This window comes from Balaenoptera physalus (assembly GCF_965194825.1).
Source record: "Balaenoptera physalus genome assembly, chromosome: 7".
NCBI classification, from domain to species: domain Eukaryota; kingdom Metazoa; phylum Chordata; class Mammalia; order Artiodactyla; family Balaenopteridae; genus Balaenoptera; species Balaenoptera physalus.
The window spans coordinates 116,059,876-116,080,936 of NC_138886.1; the positions used below are offsets into that span (position 1 = coordinate 116,059,876).

Below are 21,061 nucleotides of genomic sequence, written 5' to 3' on the forward strand. Positions count from 1 at the left end.
TGAAAGCTTAACTCAACCAATCAGCCTGTGCTCCTTAAGAGAGACCAGCATTTCCCAGTCCAGCAGAGGCTAGGCTTTCTGAGAAGTACCAGCAGTTCAGGCTGCAGTGAGCTCCTCAGATGTCTAGGTGTCCCCGTCTGCTAGGAGTCTGTTGGGTTGTAGCCACTACAAAGTTCTGTACCCACGTCTCATTCATATCATCCGAAGTGAAAAATCCTTCCATTTTCCTGTCTCTCTATTAACGCTTGGATTGCTCTGTCCACCTCTTGTTTTCCCAACATCTTCAGTGACTTCAGCATCCACAAAAACACCATCAGGCACCCTACCCTCTTCCTTTATTGACTCTCTCACCTCCTGCGATGCTCATCTTCACTTCACAGTGCGCTTTGACAACACTTAGAATTGCGTCACCTTTGGAGTCTTGTATTCAGCCGTCCCGACTCTGTGGCCACAATTTTCTTCCTTCCAGCTCTTCCACTCAGTGGTTATCAATACCCTTAATTTTAAACCTCATTGAAATCTTTGGATTTGGAGAGGAAGTTATGTTGCACATTTTTATAAGAGATCTTGATGAAAATATTGGATGTCTTTGATCATAATTTTTGAAGTCCAGTTTTAGTTGGACTAAATATCTAAATCTAGATATGCTTTTTTCTTTTCTCTCTCTCTCTCTCTTTTTTATTTGTTTGGCCATGCGGTATGTGGGATCTTAGTTCCCTGACCAGGGATCGAACCTGTGCACCCTGCATTGGAAATCTGGAGTCTTAACCACTGGACTGCCAGGGAAGTCCCTAGATATTTTTGTTAATAGCTCCAAATTCAAGTCAAGGGCATGATGCTCAGTCATAACCTGTAGGGACTTTCCCCTGGGGATTCTAAAGTAACGTAATTTTATTATACTGCTTTTATGTGATTTGACTTGGTACCAGGATCAAGTCTTCGTGTGATCCCGAATGTGGATGTTTACTCTGAGTTCATAAGTCCTTAGGAAGTCACAAAACAATGGAAACTGTTTTACTTATGTAGGGTCTTCTCTTGGTAGAGTTTTCATAAATTCCTTATTTTTTCATAAGTAAATATTTCATAAATATTCTCAAAGTGGTCTTTGTCCCCCCAAATGTTAAGCAGCACATTGCCAGTTGAATGAATATTTATATTGAACCATAAAATTTTCAGTTGTGCTTTAGATAGGAGACATAATTGGTAAAGAGATGCAGATCACTGGTGAGTCCATGGTGGCAGGCAGGAGCCCGTCATCTAGAGGTGGCCGGTACGCCAGGAGCGCTGTATGACTGAGGACGCAGTTTTCTCGCTGCTTCTCTGCCTCCCCTTCTACGTCCTATACTTCTTGGAGCAGGAGCTGTGTCTTATTTAGGGTACCCTTAGGGTATCCTTAACCCCACTGTGGTACTAACGATTTGTACTGTGTCCCCTATAGGGAAGACATAGATTTAATAAAACATGTTGGAAATATTTAATTTTACAAGGATTTGATTTTTTGAGAAGTAGGGCAGCAGGACATGAGAAATGCTTCACTGGTGATCTCAGAATAGAGGGAATGGAAGAGTCAAATACCCACTAAAGAACAGGGCAGAGGTATTAGGATGGATTAGGAGGTACCGTGGATGCCTTCCCTTCGAATGGCAAAGTTTCTGCAGAGAGAATCATGAAGAGGTGTTATTGAATGGTAAATAAGATTAAATTGGAGTAAGAAACTGCTGGACTGTTTATAGGAAAGTCCTCCTGGATATGCTCAGATGACATAGAAGTGTTCTTCAAATTCTCCCTAAAAAAAAGTTAGCTTTGGAGGCAAAAGGTGCACCATTGCCGTTTTCTGTGCCAAAATACCCACAGCTAACTCCCTCGAGGGTCATGTAACGGGAAGGAGTCTCTTCTCTCGGTAACATACGTTGGAGAGAAGTAGCGCGGGTGGTTGCGGGCTCCACTAGACCACCCCTAAGAGCACGTGCTGCGTAGTCTGCTGAGCAGCCCAAGTGGGAGCAGTGAGAGATTTCTTTGAGTCTAAGAGAGGCATTCAACTGGGCACATAAAATCTGCCAGTTTGGCAGCTTTTTTCCAGATTATACTCAAGGGGGAAGAGAGAACAGAAAAATACAGAACAACCGGGTTTTTTTTTTTAAATTCTTTGAAAGACTCATCTTTCTTCACATGATCTTCCTGGCCAAGAGGCAGAGAGATTTATTTAAACTTATGTGAGAAATTTATGCTCATTCTGTGACAATATTCGTACATCTTGAATGATCTTTATCTTAAAATTTCTAATTTTTTCCTACAAAGTTATAATAATCATAGTCACTTAAATTTTTATGTTTAATTTTTGTTATACATATAATTTCCAGTTATTATAACATGCAGAAACAACAGAGACATACAAAGAAAATATTAATAATTGCCTCTTCACCTGTGATCCATTCCCTGTGAGGTACCAACTTTTTTGATGTGTTTGCCAACAATTTGATGAGTATCCTTTTGTTACTTTTCCATTTTCTTTTATATATATATATACTTTATTTTTTCCAGTAATAAAATCATACTCTGTAATGTGCTATTTTTAATTTAATAATTTATCATGAATGTCTTTTCAGGATGATTAAAATATATCTAACTTATTCTTTTAAATAGATGAATAATTTTCATGGTATAAATGTGCTAATCCTTTCTGATTACACAGTTTCTAGGTTTTTTCCATTACAAACAACACTGCAATAAGCTTTCTTGCGCATGATATTTTAGTGTACTGTGTTCTTATTCCCATGAGACAGATTCTTAAGTGGAATTGCTCTACAATAAGACAGGTGCATTTTAGATTTTATTAGTCATGGTTGGATTATTTCTAAAGAGATTTTATCAATTTATAATCTCACTAATGAGGTTTGAGAGTACCTATTTCTCCATAGGTCCACCTGCACTGGGTAATATCCTTTAAGAAAAATCTTGCCAAATTCAGAACTTTAAAAAGTCATCTGTGATAGAATTGGTGTTTCTGTGATTGCCTAGAGACATTACAGATTTTTTTTTGGTAATGTTTATTGGCTATTTGTATGTCTTTTATTGCTGAATTGGTTCTTCATATCTTTTATGCATTTTTCTACTGGAATGCCTTTCTATTCTTAATTTTTTGTGACTTTCATCAAATAGAGTTTTAACTTTTAATATAGTCATGTCTGTCAACAATACCCTTTAAGACATCTGGGTTTTCTTTCTAATTTAAGATGTCCCACTTCAATTTGAAATCTGAATTATATAATATTCTCCTTTTCTTTTATGTTTGTGTACTTCTAAGTTCTATAAAATTTTAAAAATATATAGAAAAGTAAAAAGTTAAGACATGGCTTTTTTTTAAAAAACAGAAACAAATCATTGCAGATATAGCTAAAGCTTCACTTTTTCATGCCTTTTTCTTCCTTCTTTGGAGATTACTATCATCCTGAAGTTGATATGAATCATTAATATGCCATTTTCACCCTTCTATTTTTGGTGACAAAATTGTCCTAACTCCTTTTTCAATGTTTCAAAGAGTATCTAATTAGGTCGAACCATTGATAAGGTTATGGAAAATTGAAAGAGCTATCTTTTAAAGACCGGAATTATCCCAAAGGACACATTTAAAAAAAATTTATTTTATTTATTTTATTTTTGGCTGCATTGGGTCTCTGTTGCCATGCACTGGCTTTCTCTAGTTGGTTCGAGCAGGGGCTGCTCTTCGTTGCGGTTCACAGGCTTCTCATTGCGGTGGCTTCTCTTGTTGCGGAGCGCAGGCTCTAGGCGCGTGGGCTTCAGTAGTTGTGGCTCGCGGGCTCTAGAGCGCAGGCTCAGTAGTTGTGGTGCACGGGCTTCGTTGATCCGCAGCATGTGGGATCTTCCTGGACCAGGGCTCGAACCCGTGTCCCCTGCATTGGCAGGTGGATTCTTAACCACTGTGCCACCAGGGAAGCCCCACATTCTGTTACATTCACTTAGTGGTATATTTTGAACATATTTCCTTGTCCTTAAGTTTTTTTCTACAGCACCATTTAAAATTACATAGAAACACCATCCTATCCCCTCTATTGTATGAAATACAGATTTCCACCTATTTTTTTTTTATTATTTAAAAAAAGTATTGTAGTAACACCTTCCCAGTCACAATTTCATTTTCCCTTGCCATCAGGAAAGCAGTACCATGATAATTATTTCCTTGCTTTCCTTTATAGTTTTCTGGCTAAGTAGGCCACACCCTTAGTGTTCTCTTCTGACTACTTTCTCATTTTTTATAATATGGATAGGCTGATAATTTTCAAAATCTTTACGTTCTCTTTCCTTTCTGTTATCAATTCTGTCATGTCATTTCTCTCTTCTAGCATTTTACGATAAGCAGTCAGGAGGAACCAAGCTTATCTTCAGCGTTTTGCTTCAGTTTTGCTTCAGCTGAAATTCCAATGTCATCACTTTCGAGTTCTGCCTTGCACAATACACCAGGACGTGAACACAGTTCCGCCCCATCCTATGCTACTTATCACAAAGACCACCTTTCCTCCGGTTTCCAATAACACATCCCTTATTTCTGGCTGAGATATCATCTGAATGGCCTTTTCCATCCATATTTATACCGACATTCTATTCATTACTTAGGTATTCTCTGTGAAGATTGAGGCTTTCTCTATCAATCTCCTCTTTCCTTTCTGAGCTCTCAGTACAATCTCCTTTAAAGTTTGGTTCTTAGCGACGTAGGGTGTTTCTCGCATGCACTACAAAGCTCCGCCACCCTCTATCCATTACTTAAATTCAGTACTGCTTCTACATTCTTAAGGGTTTGTTAGAGCAGCACCCCGACTTCTCGGTGCCGATTTCTGCTTTATTCTGTTCAGGCTGCTATAACAAAAATACCATAGGACGGGCGGCTTATAAACAAGACATTATTTATCTCTTACTGTCCTGATGACTGGGAAGTCCAAGATCAAGGCATGAGCAGATTCAGTGTCTGGTGGGAGCCTCCTCCCTGGTTCATTTACAGCTTCTCCCTTGTGTCCTCACATGGCGGAGGGGGATAAGGGAGCGCTCTGGGGGCTCTTTTATAAAGATACTAATCCCATTCATTAAAGCTACGCCTTCATGTCCTAATCACTTCCCCAAGGCCTCACCTCCAGATACTATCACATCAGGGATTAAGCTTCAACATATCTTTTCTTGTGTGGTTATTCTCAGGTTTTTTTGTTTCACCGTGTTGCTAAAATTTCTTACACGGACTCCAGTACTCTCCCAGAGCTGTTTTTGTTCATGGATAGCTATCTAATTATTCATCATTGTTGGGGGACAGAGGCTGGGTCCTCCACGTTACCTTTTTGGTCACCAAAAACTGAATCTTAAAATCCTGGAATAAGCCCATCTGGATACTTTAATATATTACTGGATTAATTTGCTGTTTTGTTTGAAATTTGTGCTTGTGTATTTATGAGTGTAATGGCCTGAAATTTCCTTTCTCATAGTGTCCTTCAGGTTTGGCCTCAAGTTTATTCTAGCTTTAGGAACAAGAAGGTACATTTTCCCTCTTTTCTCTGTATCTTGCAGAAATGTATGCAATTAGTATTTTTCTTTATATATCTCACCTAGAAGTTAATCTAGGCTTGGAATTTACTTGTGGGACTGTTTTTAATTAAAGGATTCAATTTTAAAAAGTTTTAGGGCTATTTAGTTTTTCTGTTTTCTCTTGTGCTAGTTTGGTTAAGTTGTTTTTTCTATAGATTTGTCATTTTAATCTAAAATTTTTAGATTTCCATTTTATTAATATGTTTTTCATCATTTCTTTCTTTCAGATTTCTATTTATTTGAGAGGTAAAGGGAGCAAACCTATTTTCTGATTTCAGTCTTCTAATTTAAGGCTATAATTGTTATTTGAATAGTATGTTAGTTGTACCCCCCAGTTTTTGAAATGCACTATTTTTGTTTTTTAGTCAATGCAAAATGTGTCCAGTTTTCAAGTATTTCTTCTTTGACTGAAGAATTATTTAGGTATATATTTCTTAATTTCAAGAAACATGGTGTATTAGTTTCCTAAAGCTGCCGTAATAAAGTAACACAAACGGGATGGCTTAAACAAGAGAAATGTACCGTCTCAGAGTCCTGGAGGCTGGAGATCTGAGATCAAGGTTTTGGCAGGGCTGTTTCCTTCTGAGATCGTGGGGGAGAATCTGTTCTGTCCGCTTCCCTCGCACAGGTTGCCCCAGGGTGGGAGGGGAGCAGTAGTAGTATCCCTGTACGGCTGAGAACAGCATGGAAGTAGTGAAGACACAGCTATTCCCACCTGACTTTCTGCCAACCTGGAATGATAAATGAGTAGCAGAATTATCCCATACACTAAAGAACAAGCCTCCCCCAAAGAGTTCTAAGAATTTTATTAAGAATAAGAGGAAACTCAGCAGTTGTACCTTGACTAGTGACTAGAGACTAAGAAAGAGAATGTCCTAGTAATGTTAACATAATCAGTGCTCTCCCAGATGCCTCACCACTCCTAACTCCGCTGAAACTTGCAAGTAACTTGGAGAAGAAAGAAGCAACTCTGAATCGACTGAGTTTACATTTCTGTGACCAGGTAGAATGAGGTTTGTAATAGGAATTAAGTTCATTTATAAAAAATAAAGTTACACTTCTGCAAATGTGCCTAGTGGACTAATAATCATATTCCTGTCCGTGACTCAAACTCCTTTACACCAAACATTTCTTGGTCGACTCCCTGAACTCGCAGCCTACTTTCTCTTTTTGGCCTGTTTTAGTGACCCGCACTGCTAACCATCTCTTTTGCAGCTTTGAAACACCAGTATCATCTTTCATTCCTTTTTCTCATTGTATCACAGGCCCACTGCATTCTGTCTGTCCTACTTCTGAAATCCATCTTGAGTCTCTTCTTTCTTCTTAGTCCTCACACCAGTGTTCCAGTCCTAGATGACTGGAATATGATAATGTTGCATAAATATACTCTTTTTATATAAGATTATACCTCTCATAAACAGAAAGTATACCTTATTTTCAAAACCACATGACATTTTAACAAATATCAATTTTATCTGAGACAGCAAAGAATGATTCAGTACATTCACAAAAGCTACAGAGAAGATCACATTCTCTGGTAAATATGTTTAGAGCTTACTTGGGGTCAGGTGCTGCTTAAGAACTTTACATATGACTAACTCGTGTAATCCTCACAACACCCACCGTGATGTAGGTACATGGTCATCCCATTATATAGCTAAAGAAACTGAGGGTAGAGAGAGACTAAAGAACTTGCCCAAGGGCAAACAGTTAGTAAATGGTGGGGCTGGGATATAGTACTACAGATGAAGTAACAATGTGGGGATGTAAGTTGGGGAAATTAATGTAAAAGTAGACACATGAAAACAGAGTGTAAGCTTCTATAAAATATGTACTTTAACCTGACCACCTACACATATAATTATCATTGAGTTTCCTTTAGCCATCATATTAGTTATTCTTACTTAGACAAGGGAGTTTTAAACATTTTTACTTTCCTTTCTGGGAGCCTGAAGAAGATGGAGTTAGACTTTTCACCACTTCTTTTTTTCCTTAAACACATTTTTCTTCCTTCTGCAGCAGATGCTCCAGTCAGCACAGTATCTAACTGCATATTCATTAGTATTGCACTTCATTCTGCAATTAGAGTATCCCGCAGGACATCCTTCAGGAAAAAAGAAGCTTCTGGCTTTGAAGAGAGAAAACATTATATTACTTGTTGGTATATGTTAATATCTGAAGTGTTTCATAATAAAACAACAACGATAGAGAACCTTCCCAGAAAAAAATGACAAAAAGGAATGCAGGAGAGAAAAGTGGAGGTACTGAATAAAGAAAAATGAGGGTTTCTTCTGTAGCGTAATAGGTGAGGCAGTGGTTGAAAAGGGACCGCGTTTCTGATAAGAACTATCACAGCATATTTCTGACTAAAATTAATGATCCATTTAGGGGTGGGGATTCATGATTCAGGAAAGAATGTTTAATTTCAGAAGTGAAGTCCCTAAATGAGCGGGGATGAAATCTAGTATATAATACAAGTGGAGGGGTTAGCCTTAAATCAGTATGAAGAGAAGGCAGACTAAGATAAAATTAGGTAAAGGTTTATGGTAGTGGGAAAATGGGGATGTTGTCACTTGTTGCTTTTCCTGTCTTGGTGGAAAAAAAAATCAATTGAGAATGGGATGGGCAAGTTGGATCTTGGCTCTAACTTTCCAGTGTATTTAGGCTCAAAGCCGTATCTCCTTTACTGAGGAAGTTTTTGAGATCTGCACAGGATCCCATATGCCATAATTGCTCACCTTGGTTTCCAGTTCTAATAGGTGTTTCCTTCTATCCCTTTTCCCCAAGGAAACCTATCCTAAGTTTAATAGTAATCATTTCCACTTCCTTACTTAAAAAAATAGTTTTATTACCTGAACTTCATCCCTAGACACTATAGTTTTTTTTCTCATTACAGTTTTTGATATTCCCTTTAAATCTACAGGTCCTTCCCAAAACCTTTTATTACAGTTTTTATGTTGAAGAACTTGGGGTGTTTAACCTGGAGTGTTTCCCTACTTCTGGAGAAATTAGCACGTGTCCTCCGTATTTTTCACAAATTTGCAGCTGGATTCAGAGGCTTGACCTGACTCATGTTTGAGTCCTTTAGCTGTCTGTACTGTAGTTGGTGGTGTGTGTGTGTGTGTGTGTGTGTGTTGTATCAGGAGGCCCATAATGTCTGCTTGTCTATCTTTCAGAGATAATAGCAGCTACTGATGCCCAATGACTAGATTCATTAATACAGTGGGGGTTGTATGTTGGTGATACTGTAATTATGTGTCTTTTTCAGTGTTTAATTGTAATGTATACAACTCAGTAAGTTCGGTGACTAGTTCATACCTGTGAAACCATCACCACCATCAAGACCATAGACATATTCATCACATACGGAAGTTTCCTCTCACCTCCTTTATTATTGTTGTTGTTGTTGTTATTATTACTTGTGGTAAGAATACTTAGCATAGGATCTAGCCTCAGAAAATTTTAAATACATAACTCTGTATTGTTAGCTGTAGGTACTGTGTGTAGCAGAACTTAAGAACTTATTTTGCATAAGCGAAACTTTGTACCCTTTGACCAACGTCTGCCCGCTTCCTCCACCCGTCAGGCCCTGTTACTATGAGTCTGACATTTTTGGATTCCACATATAAGTGAGATCACACAGTATTTGTCTTTCGCTGTCTGATTTATTTCACTTAGCGTATGTCCTCCAGGTCCATCCATGGGTCACAAACAGCAGGATTTCCTTCTTTTTTAAGGCTGAATTTATTTTGTATATTGATATATATCACATTTTCTTCCTGTGTGTTTGTGTTTTTCACCTTTATTGAGGAGTGACTGACTGATAAAAACTGTATACATTGAAGGTATACAATGCGATGTTTTGATATAATATACATTGACTTGATTACCACCATGAGATAATTAACATATCCAACACTTCACATGGTTATCTTCTTTTATTGTGTGGTAAGATCATTTGAGATCTACTCTCCTAGCGGATTTCAAGTATGTAATACAGTATTATTATCTTTTTATTAACTATAGTCACCATGCTGTACATTAAGTCTCTAGAACTTGTTCATTTTATAACTGGAAGTTTGTTCCCTTTGACTAACATCTCGCCATTCCCCCACCCCCCATACCTTGGCAACCACCATTATACTATCTACTTCTTTGAGTTTTACATTTTTACGTTCCACATATGAATGAGATCATACAGTATTGGTCTTTCTGTGTCTCATTTACTTGACTTAGCATAATGTCCTTCAGGACATTTGTCCATGTCATTGCAAATGGTATAGTTTCCTTCTTTATAAGGCTGAATAATATTCTGTTGTGTGAATATACATACACACACATATATATACACATATATGTATGTGTATATATATATCACAATTTCTTTACCCATTTATCCATTGACAGACACTTTGGTTGTTTCCATATCATGGCTAGTATGAATAATGCTGCAATGAACATAGGAGTACAGATATCTCTTCAACATCCTGATTAAACATCATTTCCTTTGGATATATACTCAGATGTGGAATTGCTGGATCTTATGGTGGTTCTAGCTCTTAATTTTTAAAGGAACATTGATAATCTTTTTCATAATTGCTCTTTCAATTTACATTTCTACTAAAAGTGTACAAGGGTTCCCTTTACTCCATATATCTACCAATATTTGTTATTATTTTGGTAATAGTCATTGTAACAGGTATGAGGTGATATCTCATTGTGGGCTTGATTTGCATTTCCCTGATGATAAGTGACATTGAACACCTTTTTTGTATTCCTTTTGCCTATTTGTATATCTTCTTCGGAAAAATATCTATTCAGGTCCTTTGCCCATTTTTAATTGCTTTGTTATTATTTTGGGCTATTGTGTGAGCTCCTCATGTGTTTTGCAAGGAACTTACAAACCCTTACTGAGTACAGGGTTTGCAAATATTTTCTCCCATTCCATAGGTTGTCTTTTCACTCTGTTGACTGTTCCTTTGCTGTGCAGAGGCTTTTTAGTTTTATGTAGCCCTACTTGTCTAATTTTGCCTTTGTTGCTTGTGCTTGTGCATATCCAAGAAATCATTACAAAGACCAATGTCATGAGCTCTTCCTCCATGTTTTCTTCTAGAAATTTTACAGTTTCAGGTCTCATGTTTAAACCTTTAATCTATTTTGAATTGATTTTTTCTATAAATGTACTCTTTTGCATGTGACTATCCAGTTTTCCGAACACTGTTTGTTAAAGAGACTATCCTTTCTCCATTATGTAGTCTTAGTACCCTTGTTGAATATCAGTTCTCTCTCTGTGGGCTTATCTCTGGGCTCTCTATTCTCTTCCACTGTTCTACATGTCTGTTTTTATGCCAGTACCATAGTTTTAAAATTATTGTAGCTTTGTAATATATTTTGAAGTCATGAATTGTGATGCCACCAGCTTTGTTTTTCTTGCTCAGAATTGCTTTGCTGTTCAGGGACTTTCGTGGCTCCATAAGAATTTTAGGACTCTCTCTTCCTTCCCTCTTTCCTTTCTTTAAAAATTTTTTTATCTGTTTAAAAATTTTTAAAAACTGTTCTAGGATTGTTTTTTCTATTTCTGTAAAAAATAACATTGGGATTTCCACAGGGATTTTACTGAATCTATAATTTGCTTTGGGAATTATGAACATTTTAGAAGTATTCTTTCAATCGATGAACGGGGATTGCCTTCTATTTATTTGCATCTCCTTTAATTTCTTTCATCAATATTTTGTAGTTTTCAGTGTACAAATCTTTCACCTCCTTGGTTAAGTTGTATTCCTCAGTACTTTGTTCTTTTGATGCTATTATAAATGTATTATAATGTACTGAATTTTTTTTTACTAGGTCTAAGTGTTTTGCTGGCATCTTAGGGTTTCCACATATAAAATCATGTCCTCTGCCCACGGAGATAACTAAGTCTGAGTTGTTTCTCACTCAAACCTGGAAACATGTTCACTGGTACAGCAATGGCCAGTCAAATATTTTTTAAAAAAGAAACAACTCAAAGAATGGGAGAGAATATTTGCAAACCTATATCTCTTAAAGGTTTAGTGTCCAAAATATACAAAGAACTGACAACCCACTAATGAAAAACAACTAAATTAAAAAGTAAGTAAAGGATTTGAGTAGACATTTCTACAAAGAAAATATACAAATGGCCAATAAAACACTGAAAAGATGTTCAACATCATTAATGTTGCAAATTAGATGCAAATTAAAATACAAATTAAAACTACAATGAGATATCACTTTACACCAACTAGGATGACTATAATAAAAGATATGGACCATAGCGGAGTATGTGAGTATGTGAGTATGTGGAGAAATTGGAACCCTCAAGCACTGCTGGTGGGATTGTAAAATAAAGGATGAAGCTGTGGAAAATAGTTTGGCAATTCCTCAGAAATTTAAACATAGTGTAACCATAAAACACAGCAATATACCCAGGTATATATCCAAGAGAACTGAAAATATATCCACACAAAAACTTGGATGTAAGTGTCCAGAGCAACATCATTGATAATAGCTCCAAACCAGAAACAATCCAAATGTCCATCAGCTGATGACTGGATGATTAAAAGGTAGTGTATCCATTTAATAGAATACTGTTCATCAATTGAAAGGAATTACGTATTGATGCATGCTACAACATGGATAAACTTTGAAAAACCTTGTGCTAAGTGAAAGAAAACACAAAGGGTCACATGTTGTTTGATTATATTAAATGTCCAGAATAGGTAAATCGATAGAGACAGAAAGTAGATTTAATAGTTGCCAGGGTCTGAGGGGAGGGGAGAATGGGGAATGACCGCTAATGAATATGGAGTTTCTTTTTGGGGTGATGGAATGTTTTGGAATTGGATAGTGGTGATGGTTGCACAACTTTAGGAATATACAGAAAACCACTGAAATGGTACACTTTAAAAGAGTGAATTTTATCTCAATAAAAAAACCAAGAACAATGAGGGAAATCTTGAATTTCCAGGTATTACAAGGTGATCTAAGGTAGTACATGCATCGAAAAGATGTCAATAGATAATAATACAAGTCCCAGTGATAAGCCCAACAATTAATATATATTTATTACATAATATTGGTGGATTTTAAAATTAATTTGGGAGGGTTAGATTGATTATTCAATAAATATGCCTGTATAATTGGTTACTTGGTTAAGTGTGAGGATGGAATCTTAGCTCCCACCATACGTGAAGTAATTTCCACATAAGCCCGTGCATAGGTCAGTGATCAGAGCGCTCTGTAAACCACAGATGATGGTGGAGCAGCCTCCTTTCCACCCTGGCCCTTCTTCTAATCACCACTCACTTTCCATTTTTTCAGTTCCCCAAATTTTCTGTGTTCTATAAACCTCCTTCTACCTTCTTTAGATCAAACACAGTCTTCAAGTAAGAGTTTATAGTAGGTTAAATCCCTGGGGGGCACCACCTTACGGATGTTGCCCTAACCATCAGTTCTCCACTCCTCTCACATTCTTCGTTGTATGGTACAATCTGCCCTTGTCTAATTTATTTTCAAACTCTTGGAAGACCTTGTATTCTTTTTCATTTATATTTTCATAACTTTGAAATGAAAGGTTTCCTGCTTACCTTGAGGAACTATGGACAACAAGGCAAGGACCCCAAGGATGGAAAGCAAGACCCTCATGGTCGAATAAGTGAGAGAGAATCCGTAACTGGGATGAAGAGGACTTCTTTCTGTGTTCAGTTCTCAAGAAGTGAGTTGCCGTATGGTTATTGAACCTTACAGTGGTAAGAACATTTCTGTGTTCCAATGAGCCTTCATTATCAGGAGATATCATGCAATGGACATGACCATCAGTTATTCAGAGTACATTTGTCAAGTGCTGGCAGGGTGTAGGCAAAGACAGTAGGATGCACAGCACTTACAGAGAAAGAGCAGCCACGGTGAAGGAAGGAGACATACTCTGTTGAAAAATCATTGTCTTATGGTACCTGGAGGTTAAGGCAACATTTATAGAGTAAAAACATTCAATTTATTTCCCCAATAATAGGAAGGGAAGCACTAGATATAATAGCATGCCTATTTATTAATATTATTAATTTTGGGGAATGTACATTAGCAGACTTCAGCAATGAAACCGTATTTGAAGCCATACACAGGCTAGTGAGATATAGAAAAGCTTTTGTTTGATTGCCTCTTTGTCCAACCAACTAATGAGATCAACTGACTTTTATATCTAAAGTCTTAGTGAACACACACTGTTTACACATCACAGTCATATGCAGTGTGAGGGAGACCAGAAAGGAAGAGTGGACCTTAGATGCACTTGGGAAAGCAAATAATACAGAAAGGACAATGGCAGTGCAACTTGAGCATGTGTCTGACAAAGTGGCACAAGTACCTTGTAGACACTAAGGAAATGAACACAGAGGAACACCAGAGAAGTTTGGGCGGCCTAGGGAATGATTAAAGAAGACGTGAGCTGGCTCCATTGGCAAAATTCTCTATACATTTTATGGGTTGAAAATGGTTTAAATCAGTATACATCCGAGCCAGATGCAGGCAAGAGGAATGAACAGACTTATCAAGTCACAATACTGGGTGGTAGAACAGTCAATTCCCAAAATTTCATTGCTGCAACATGATGCAGGATGTGTGAAATGGAGCTTGGAATGCCCATTTCAATAAGCACAATGGGTCCCTACAGCATGAAGCAAGCACTTTTTGGCTGGTGTGCATAGCCCCTGGTTTTGCTATAAGCATGGTGACTTCTTTGGTAAAAGTAGCATTTTCTGTATTTCAGAAGTCTTTTAGCCTTGAAGCTATCCTAGAATTCAGAGAAGATTTCCTTCTTTTCACTAGTGTCACATTTGACCTACGATTCATTAAGTATTTTTCAGTCAGACTCACTGAAAAATAGTCAGCTATTCTGGGCTCATACTCACCACCCCAAGAGTTGCTCCCCTATCCTATTTGTAAAGAAATTGGTCTAACTTTCCAAACCAGGATCAAAGCAATTCAGGAAGATACCCATGTAATTAAATTCAACAAATACTTACCGAGTAACTTCTGAGTCTAAAACACTTTGCTTCATTTGGTGATGACTTACACATTCCTTTCGCGCTGTGTTACTATATTTATATGCACTTGTTGTTGCACTTGTTGATTACTTGCTCAGTGAATAGTTTTTGCTTGTTTTAATAAAAAAGACATGAGTAAGAATGCCAATTTTAGAGACTGCAAAGCGCATTCACATTCATGATCTTATTTGGTCTTCATAATTTCTTAGACGCTCTTACTCTGGGTTGAGTAACTTTTGTCAGGACCAAGAAGGAAGCTCCTTTCTGCCATTGCTTCCTCTGGGTACCCCTTCCACTCCTAATAGAACATGTAGTTACATTATTTGAGCAGGTCCTCCCTGGCTATTGAGGGTTTGCAAATGACATCTTGAGCTAAATCAGGGATGGAGGATTGGTGGAGGGACGGGGGATTGAGGTCCTGGAAGAGGCAAACTTCACAAGACTTAGCCTAAGGAGGGCCAGTGAGGGGGCTGGAAGCTCTGGGGATGACTTTCCCTAAGCCTGGGTTCAGATTTTTTTCTCCTCTGAGGTTGCTGGGGCAGTGGCATCTGGGAACAAGCCTCTCCCAGTACCCTAAAAACTCACAGAGGGGTCTTCGGGTCATTGGGGAATGTGCTGGTTCCCGATGACTACTCGTTTACTTAAATATGACTGGCTGGGGACCTTTCGCACCTCTGATCATGAAAAGCTTTGGAAGCATAGGTTACATTGCAAAGGAATCACATTTATGAGCACACATCGTTGAGTTCCCTTATGGAACAGTAAGGGCTGAATTTTCATCGATGCTTTGACATTTTCTATAAAGTTGTTTCTCGTCCAGGCAGATTTGGAGCCAGGAGATGGGCTTGGAAGGCTGCCCAGGGAGCCCAAGAACACTGGGTGACTCATGGGCTGGTAGACAGAGACATCAAAGGAAAGGTGAGAGGAAGGTTCACTGCATTCAGGGGGTGGGTTGGTGGGCACCAGGTGAGTGTTGAAAGGTAGCTTATCACCAGATTGCTCAGGGCCTCAGTAGAGAAAGATAAAGCACTTTGACAAAGGCCTTTCCTTAAAAGAACACAGAGGAGAAAATCAGATAGCTATCAAGCTACCAAAGTACAAATTGTTACAACAGAAGGAGAAAGGAGTTAATTTTCCATGAGATAATAAATTAGACTTAGGAATTATTGGGTTTTACTATTGGACTTAGCTCTCCAGAAAGTCAATAGATACTCAGATAATTTATAATCGAGTGTTCATTGTTTACCTTCCTTCCCTGTACTCAGTAGTATTGAAAGCTTTGGAGTCATTGCAGCATCAGTTGTTTCTTTTTCTTCTTGTTGCTGCAATCTTTCTAAATTTATTGTTTCCTTACCTTCAGTCTGTAAACATCCTCAAGTTCCTGTGCTTTGAAAGCAAAAAAAATAACATTCCTCTCTTTAGTTTACTTTTTACATAAGACCCTAACTTTCCCCCTTTTGTCTCAGGAAAATAGTAGTATGTTCTGTGTTTCCAGTTCTTTCCATTCACCATTCACTCCTTCCCCCCCCCCAATATTTATTTATTTATTTATTTTGGCCGCGCAGGGTCTTAGTTGCGGCATGCGGACTCTTATTTGTGGCATGCGGTTCCCCAACCAGGGACTGAACCTGGGCCCCCTGCATTGGGAGTGTGGAGTCTTACCCACTAGACCACCAGGGAAGTCTCTTTGTTTACTTCTTACCCTACAGGTTTCTGACATCTTTCATCTTTCTACTGAGTATAATTTTGTTAAATCGCTAATAACTTTCCCTCTGTATAAAAACAAACATAATACATACACACATAAATATGTACATAGATACCTATATACTATATGTGTATTTTATTTTTGAATTCTCATTTGTAAATAATACATTTTAATTTTAAAATTGGAAAAACCCATAAAATTACTAAGATGATAATAAATATAATGCATTATTTTACCACTTAAAAGATCATTGCTCTTTTGGTTTATTTCTTTTCCATTAAAATAACAGATAGAGAAGAGTTCAAATATTATAGAATACTATGAACTCCCTATACCAAGTATCTGAATGAAGTGGACACTTTTGGGGAATTATATGTCAGTAAAGTTGGCCAATAAAATAAAATTGCAAGTAGTTGAAGTTCTATCTTTTCATTTTCAAAGGGTGCTAGAATGAGCAAGATTTTATGCACAACCTTCAAGGAATAGATAATTTCTATTTTGTGATAATAATTCAGATGATAGAATAAGCTGGATGGCTACTCAACACATTTTAAAAAAATAAATTTATTTATTTATTTATGTATTTATTTTTCGCTGTGTTGGGTCTTTGTTGCTACACACAGGTTTTCTCTAGTTGTGGCGAGCGGGGGCTACTCTTCCTTGTGGTGCGTGGACTTCTCATTGCGGTGGCTTCTTTTGTTGTGGAGCACGGGCTCTAGGCGCGTGGGCTTCAGTAGTTGTGGCACGCAGGTTCAGTAGTTGTGGCTTGTGGGCTCTATAGCGCAGGCTCAGTAGTTGCGGCGCACGGGCTCAGCTGCTCCGCGGCATGTGGGATCTTCCTGGACCAGGGCTCGAACCCGTGTCCCCTGCATTGGCAGGCGGATTCTCAGCCACTGCGCCACCAGGGAAGTGCAACACATTTTATGAAACAGAATAGCCACAACATAGGTATGTCACAAGGCAACATATTAGTTATATATTATTGCATGACAAAATACCCCAAGATGTAGTGGCTTAAAACAACAAACATTTACTACCTCACGGTTTCTGTGGGTCAGGAATCTGGGTGTGGCTTAGCTGGGTGCTGTTGGCTCAAGGTCTTCCAGAAGGTTGCAGACAAAGCTGTCATTGAGGTTGCATGCTCCTTTGAAGGCTGGGAGAAGGTTCTTTCTAAATTCACTCACGTGGTTGTTGGCAGAACTGTCCCTTACCACATGGGCCTCCCCATAGAACTACTCGTGGCATGGCAGCTGGCTGGCCCAGGAGCAAGTGATCTGAGAAGGAGTGAGAGAGCAAACGCCAAATGAAAGTCAGCCTTGTAATAATCTAATTTTGAAAATGGCATCCCATCTCATATCATATACTCTATTCATCATATCTAAGTTGGTAAGTCCAGGCCTCACTTAGCGGGACAGGTTTGCACATTGGTGTGGACCTAGGGGCGGGAATAGTTGAGGATTATCTTAGAAGCTACTTACCACAGACAGCAAAAGATAAAAATAGCCAATCTAACCTATGAACATAGATACAAATGCTACAGAAACTATTATCAAATTGAATTTAATCTCAAAGTGAAAGAATAACACATCATGACCAAGTAGTGTTCATCTGGGAAGGAAAGGATGAGCCAACATTAGAAAATCAATTTATTTAATACACTAAGTTATTCCATGTTTTGAGCACTTAATATGTGCCAGGCACTGTCATAAGTCCTGGGAATACGGTAGTGAACAAGGCAGAGAAAATTCTTGCCTTCAGAGGATGTGGAGAAAAGGGAACCTTCGTGCACTGTTGGTGGGAATTGGTGCAGCCACTGTGGAAAACAATATGGAGTTTCCTCAAATAATTAAAAATAGAACTACCATTTGACCCAGCAATTCCACTTCTGGGTATATATCAGAAAAACAGAAAAACACTAATTAGAAAAGATACACGTACCCCAGTGTTCATAGTAGCATGATTTACAATTGCCAAGGTATGGAAACAACCTAAGAGTCCATCAACAGATGAATGGATAAAGAAGATGTGGTGCACATGCATACAATGGAACATTATCCAGCCATAAAAAGAGAGAAATTTTGCCATTTGCAGCAACATGGATGGACTTGAAGGGTATTATGCTAAGTGAAATAAGTCAGAGAACAGATATATGATATCACTTACGTGTGGAATAAAAGAAAAATAAACTAATGAATATAATAAAAAAGAAGCAAACTCACTGATATAGAGGACAAACTAGTGGCTACCAGTTGGGAGGGGGAAGGGGGCAGGGGCACTATAGGTGTAGGTGATTAAGAGGTACAACCTATTATGTATAAAATAAGCTACAAGGGTATATTGTACAACATGGGGAATATAGCCAATACTTTATGGTAACTATAAATGGTGTATTATATATCTGTAACTTATGATATTGTACATCAACTATACTTCAATAAAAAAATTTCTTTCCAATAAAAATTCTTGCCTTCATAGAATATATTTGTAGTAATGGGGAACACTTCACACACACATATGATTACTTAAGAAAAGATACCTTGTGTGATAACAATAAAATAGGAGAGTTCTCACAAATTAAGGATAAACATGGTTAATGGTATTCTTAGTTTTTTTCTTAGATGCAAACTCTTGAGACAAGGATTTTAATGCTAGTAGTTTTTTAGGAAGGTTATCCCAATAAACACCCGTAGAAGAGTGGGGAAATGAGACAAGGAAGAGAAGAAACTGAAAAAGGATGACTTTGAAGACAGTTACCATTTGGGGCTACTGTGTATCATTCCTGTGGTGAACTCTGGAATGAAGTGTAGATGATCCTACAGAGTTGTGCCAGTGAAGGAAGAGGAAGCAGGGGTATTTATCTACACAACTCCTTATACATCATTGATTAACTGCTTCCAAGGAGACTAACTGCTTCTGGTACGCTGTGGTTCTCCAAAAGCCCTAAGGAAAAAGGCTCTGGGTAGTCACAGTAAGCACCCCCGTCTGTGTAGAGAAGAAAGCCAAGGGATAAGAACAGGACAGCAACAGTGTGTGCTAATGTCCACCCCTTGCACCACTCAGATTCCCTCTTGCCCCATGTTAAACCTATTGTCCCTGATTTTTTAAGATTGTGGCTAGTTGTAACTCAAAAATACTGAAACACTAGGGTTAGGAAAGTTACAGGCCTTGCTACTTGCAGGTGGTCTTGAGGCCATGGTTGATGTTCATTATCTTTCTTCATTATTCTTGATGTCCCTCACCCATGAAGAGCGCTTCTGTTGATCTGTTGCTTGCCCTGTGTTGTATACTTTCGTATGTTTTCATGTTACTAATTAGCATCCTTTCACTTCAGCGTGAGGAGCTCATTTCACCATTTCTTGCAAGGCAGTGCTAGTGGTGATCAACTCCCTTAGCGTTTTGTCTCTCTGTTAAATCTTTATTTCTCCTTCATGGCTGAAGCATGACTTCGCCCGTTAGAGTATTCTTGGTAAGTTGGTCTGGTGCTGCAGTGTCATGCAGCAACATGGCGTCTTCCATCTGGTGGAGGTTTTAGTATCTGCAAAACAACTCAGGGATATGTGTTAGATACTGTTATCTGTGTCCTTCAGGGAGGAGCTAAATATTCTGTGACTGCTGTATGGCTGATCTATCATTTAAATTGTTACCAGTTCTCCTGGCCCAGCTGCCGTCTTTTTTACTACATGTTCACATTCTCTCAATCATTAACTCTTGAGCCAGCCTTTTGTGACACAGGGGAGGCCTGGGAGACTAAAGCTGTTCTACAAATGAGGCAGGTATAGGACATAGGAGAGTCTGTCCTAGGAAGACCCCCTAGCGTCCTGCTTGGTTAAACTGTGAACATGGGGGTGCAGATGTCTTTTTTGCGTTAGTGTTTTCTCAGAACAGCTATTTTGATTTTTTTTATCATCTAGATCACAATATTTCATGGATTTGAGCTAGGTTGTTGGAGAATTACTATTTTCTTTTTTGGTGATGGCGTATTTCCTTGATGATTTTAAAAATTCTCTGGTTGTCTTGGGTTGGGAACTGCTCATTGGTGCAGCTGTGTCTGGGCTTCTCTAGGATTTTTATGGGCCGACCTGTTCACGCTTCTTGCTCCCTCTGGTGGCCGAATTCTAAAGCCTTTATGTTTTCTCTTTTCTTACAACTCACCAGGCTGGCTGCTGGAAACTTGTTTTTGTTTTCCAGAAAGTGGCGCTAAAGCTCCAGTTTGTGCTGATCTGCATTTCTGCGAGCACTTTAATCACTGGACCTGCTCTCCCTGCAGCACTCGGGAGCAAGTTCAAGGGTCTGGCTGCAGAGTGGGGGGAGGTGTGGGTTTAGCACTCAGGGTGTTGGGGTGCCCACGATCCTGGTGGGGAGACGCTTGGGTGGGGAACTCCCAGAGGCTTGCGTGCAGCAGACTTCCTGCTCAAGTCCTGAAGCAGCCAGCAGGGACTGTGTCCCTTTAATGCCCTTTGAAACTCTTTTAGGCTTCCTTCCCTCCCTCCTTCCTCCCCACAGACATGAAGCTGCAAACACCTCCTCAAGTCCTTGCCAGTTACCTTCAGACGGGGTGTTCTGTTCGTGTTGTTATTAACTGAGGTTTTCTCTGTCTTTGTATCGGCACATTTTTTTCCCACTCTTCTTGCTTTTCTCTTTTGGCAGAATTCTCAAGTTTTTATGTCTTCTCTGGCTTTTACAACTCACCAGGCTAGCTGCTGGA

The 21,061-nt window shown here is 38.6% G+C and overlaps 1 protein-coding gene across 3 annotated transcripts in view; it reads right to left on the reverse strand.

The window, feature by feature from the left end:
• Window positions 1-2,518: 2,518 nt before the first annotated feature.
• The window catches only part of LOC309664083 (uncharacterized protein), a 124,998-nt gene continuing 106,455 nt past the window's right edge, over window positions 2,519-21,061 (reverse strand). Inside the window, exons 3-4 of one of the 3 annotated variants that reach the window (XR_014265570.1) lie at window positions 17,394-17,630; window positions 2,519-7,714 (exon numbers count right to left, since the gene is read on the reverse strand). Coding sequence is in view for 1 of the 3 variants with exons in the window: in XM_082469086.1 (XP_082325212.1) it covers window positions 17,589-17,630 (42 nt within the window). In the remaining 2 variants the exon portion in view is untranslated. Of the gene's footprint in view, window positions 7,715-11,867; window positions 17,631-21,061 lie in introns of those variants that run through there. The other 2 variants (XR_014265571.1, XM_082469086.1) reach the window with 2 other exon arrangements.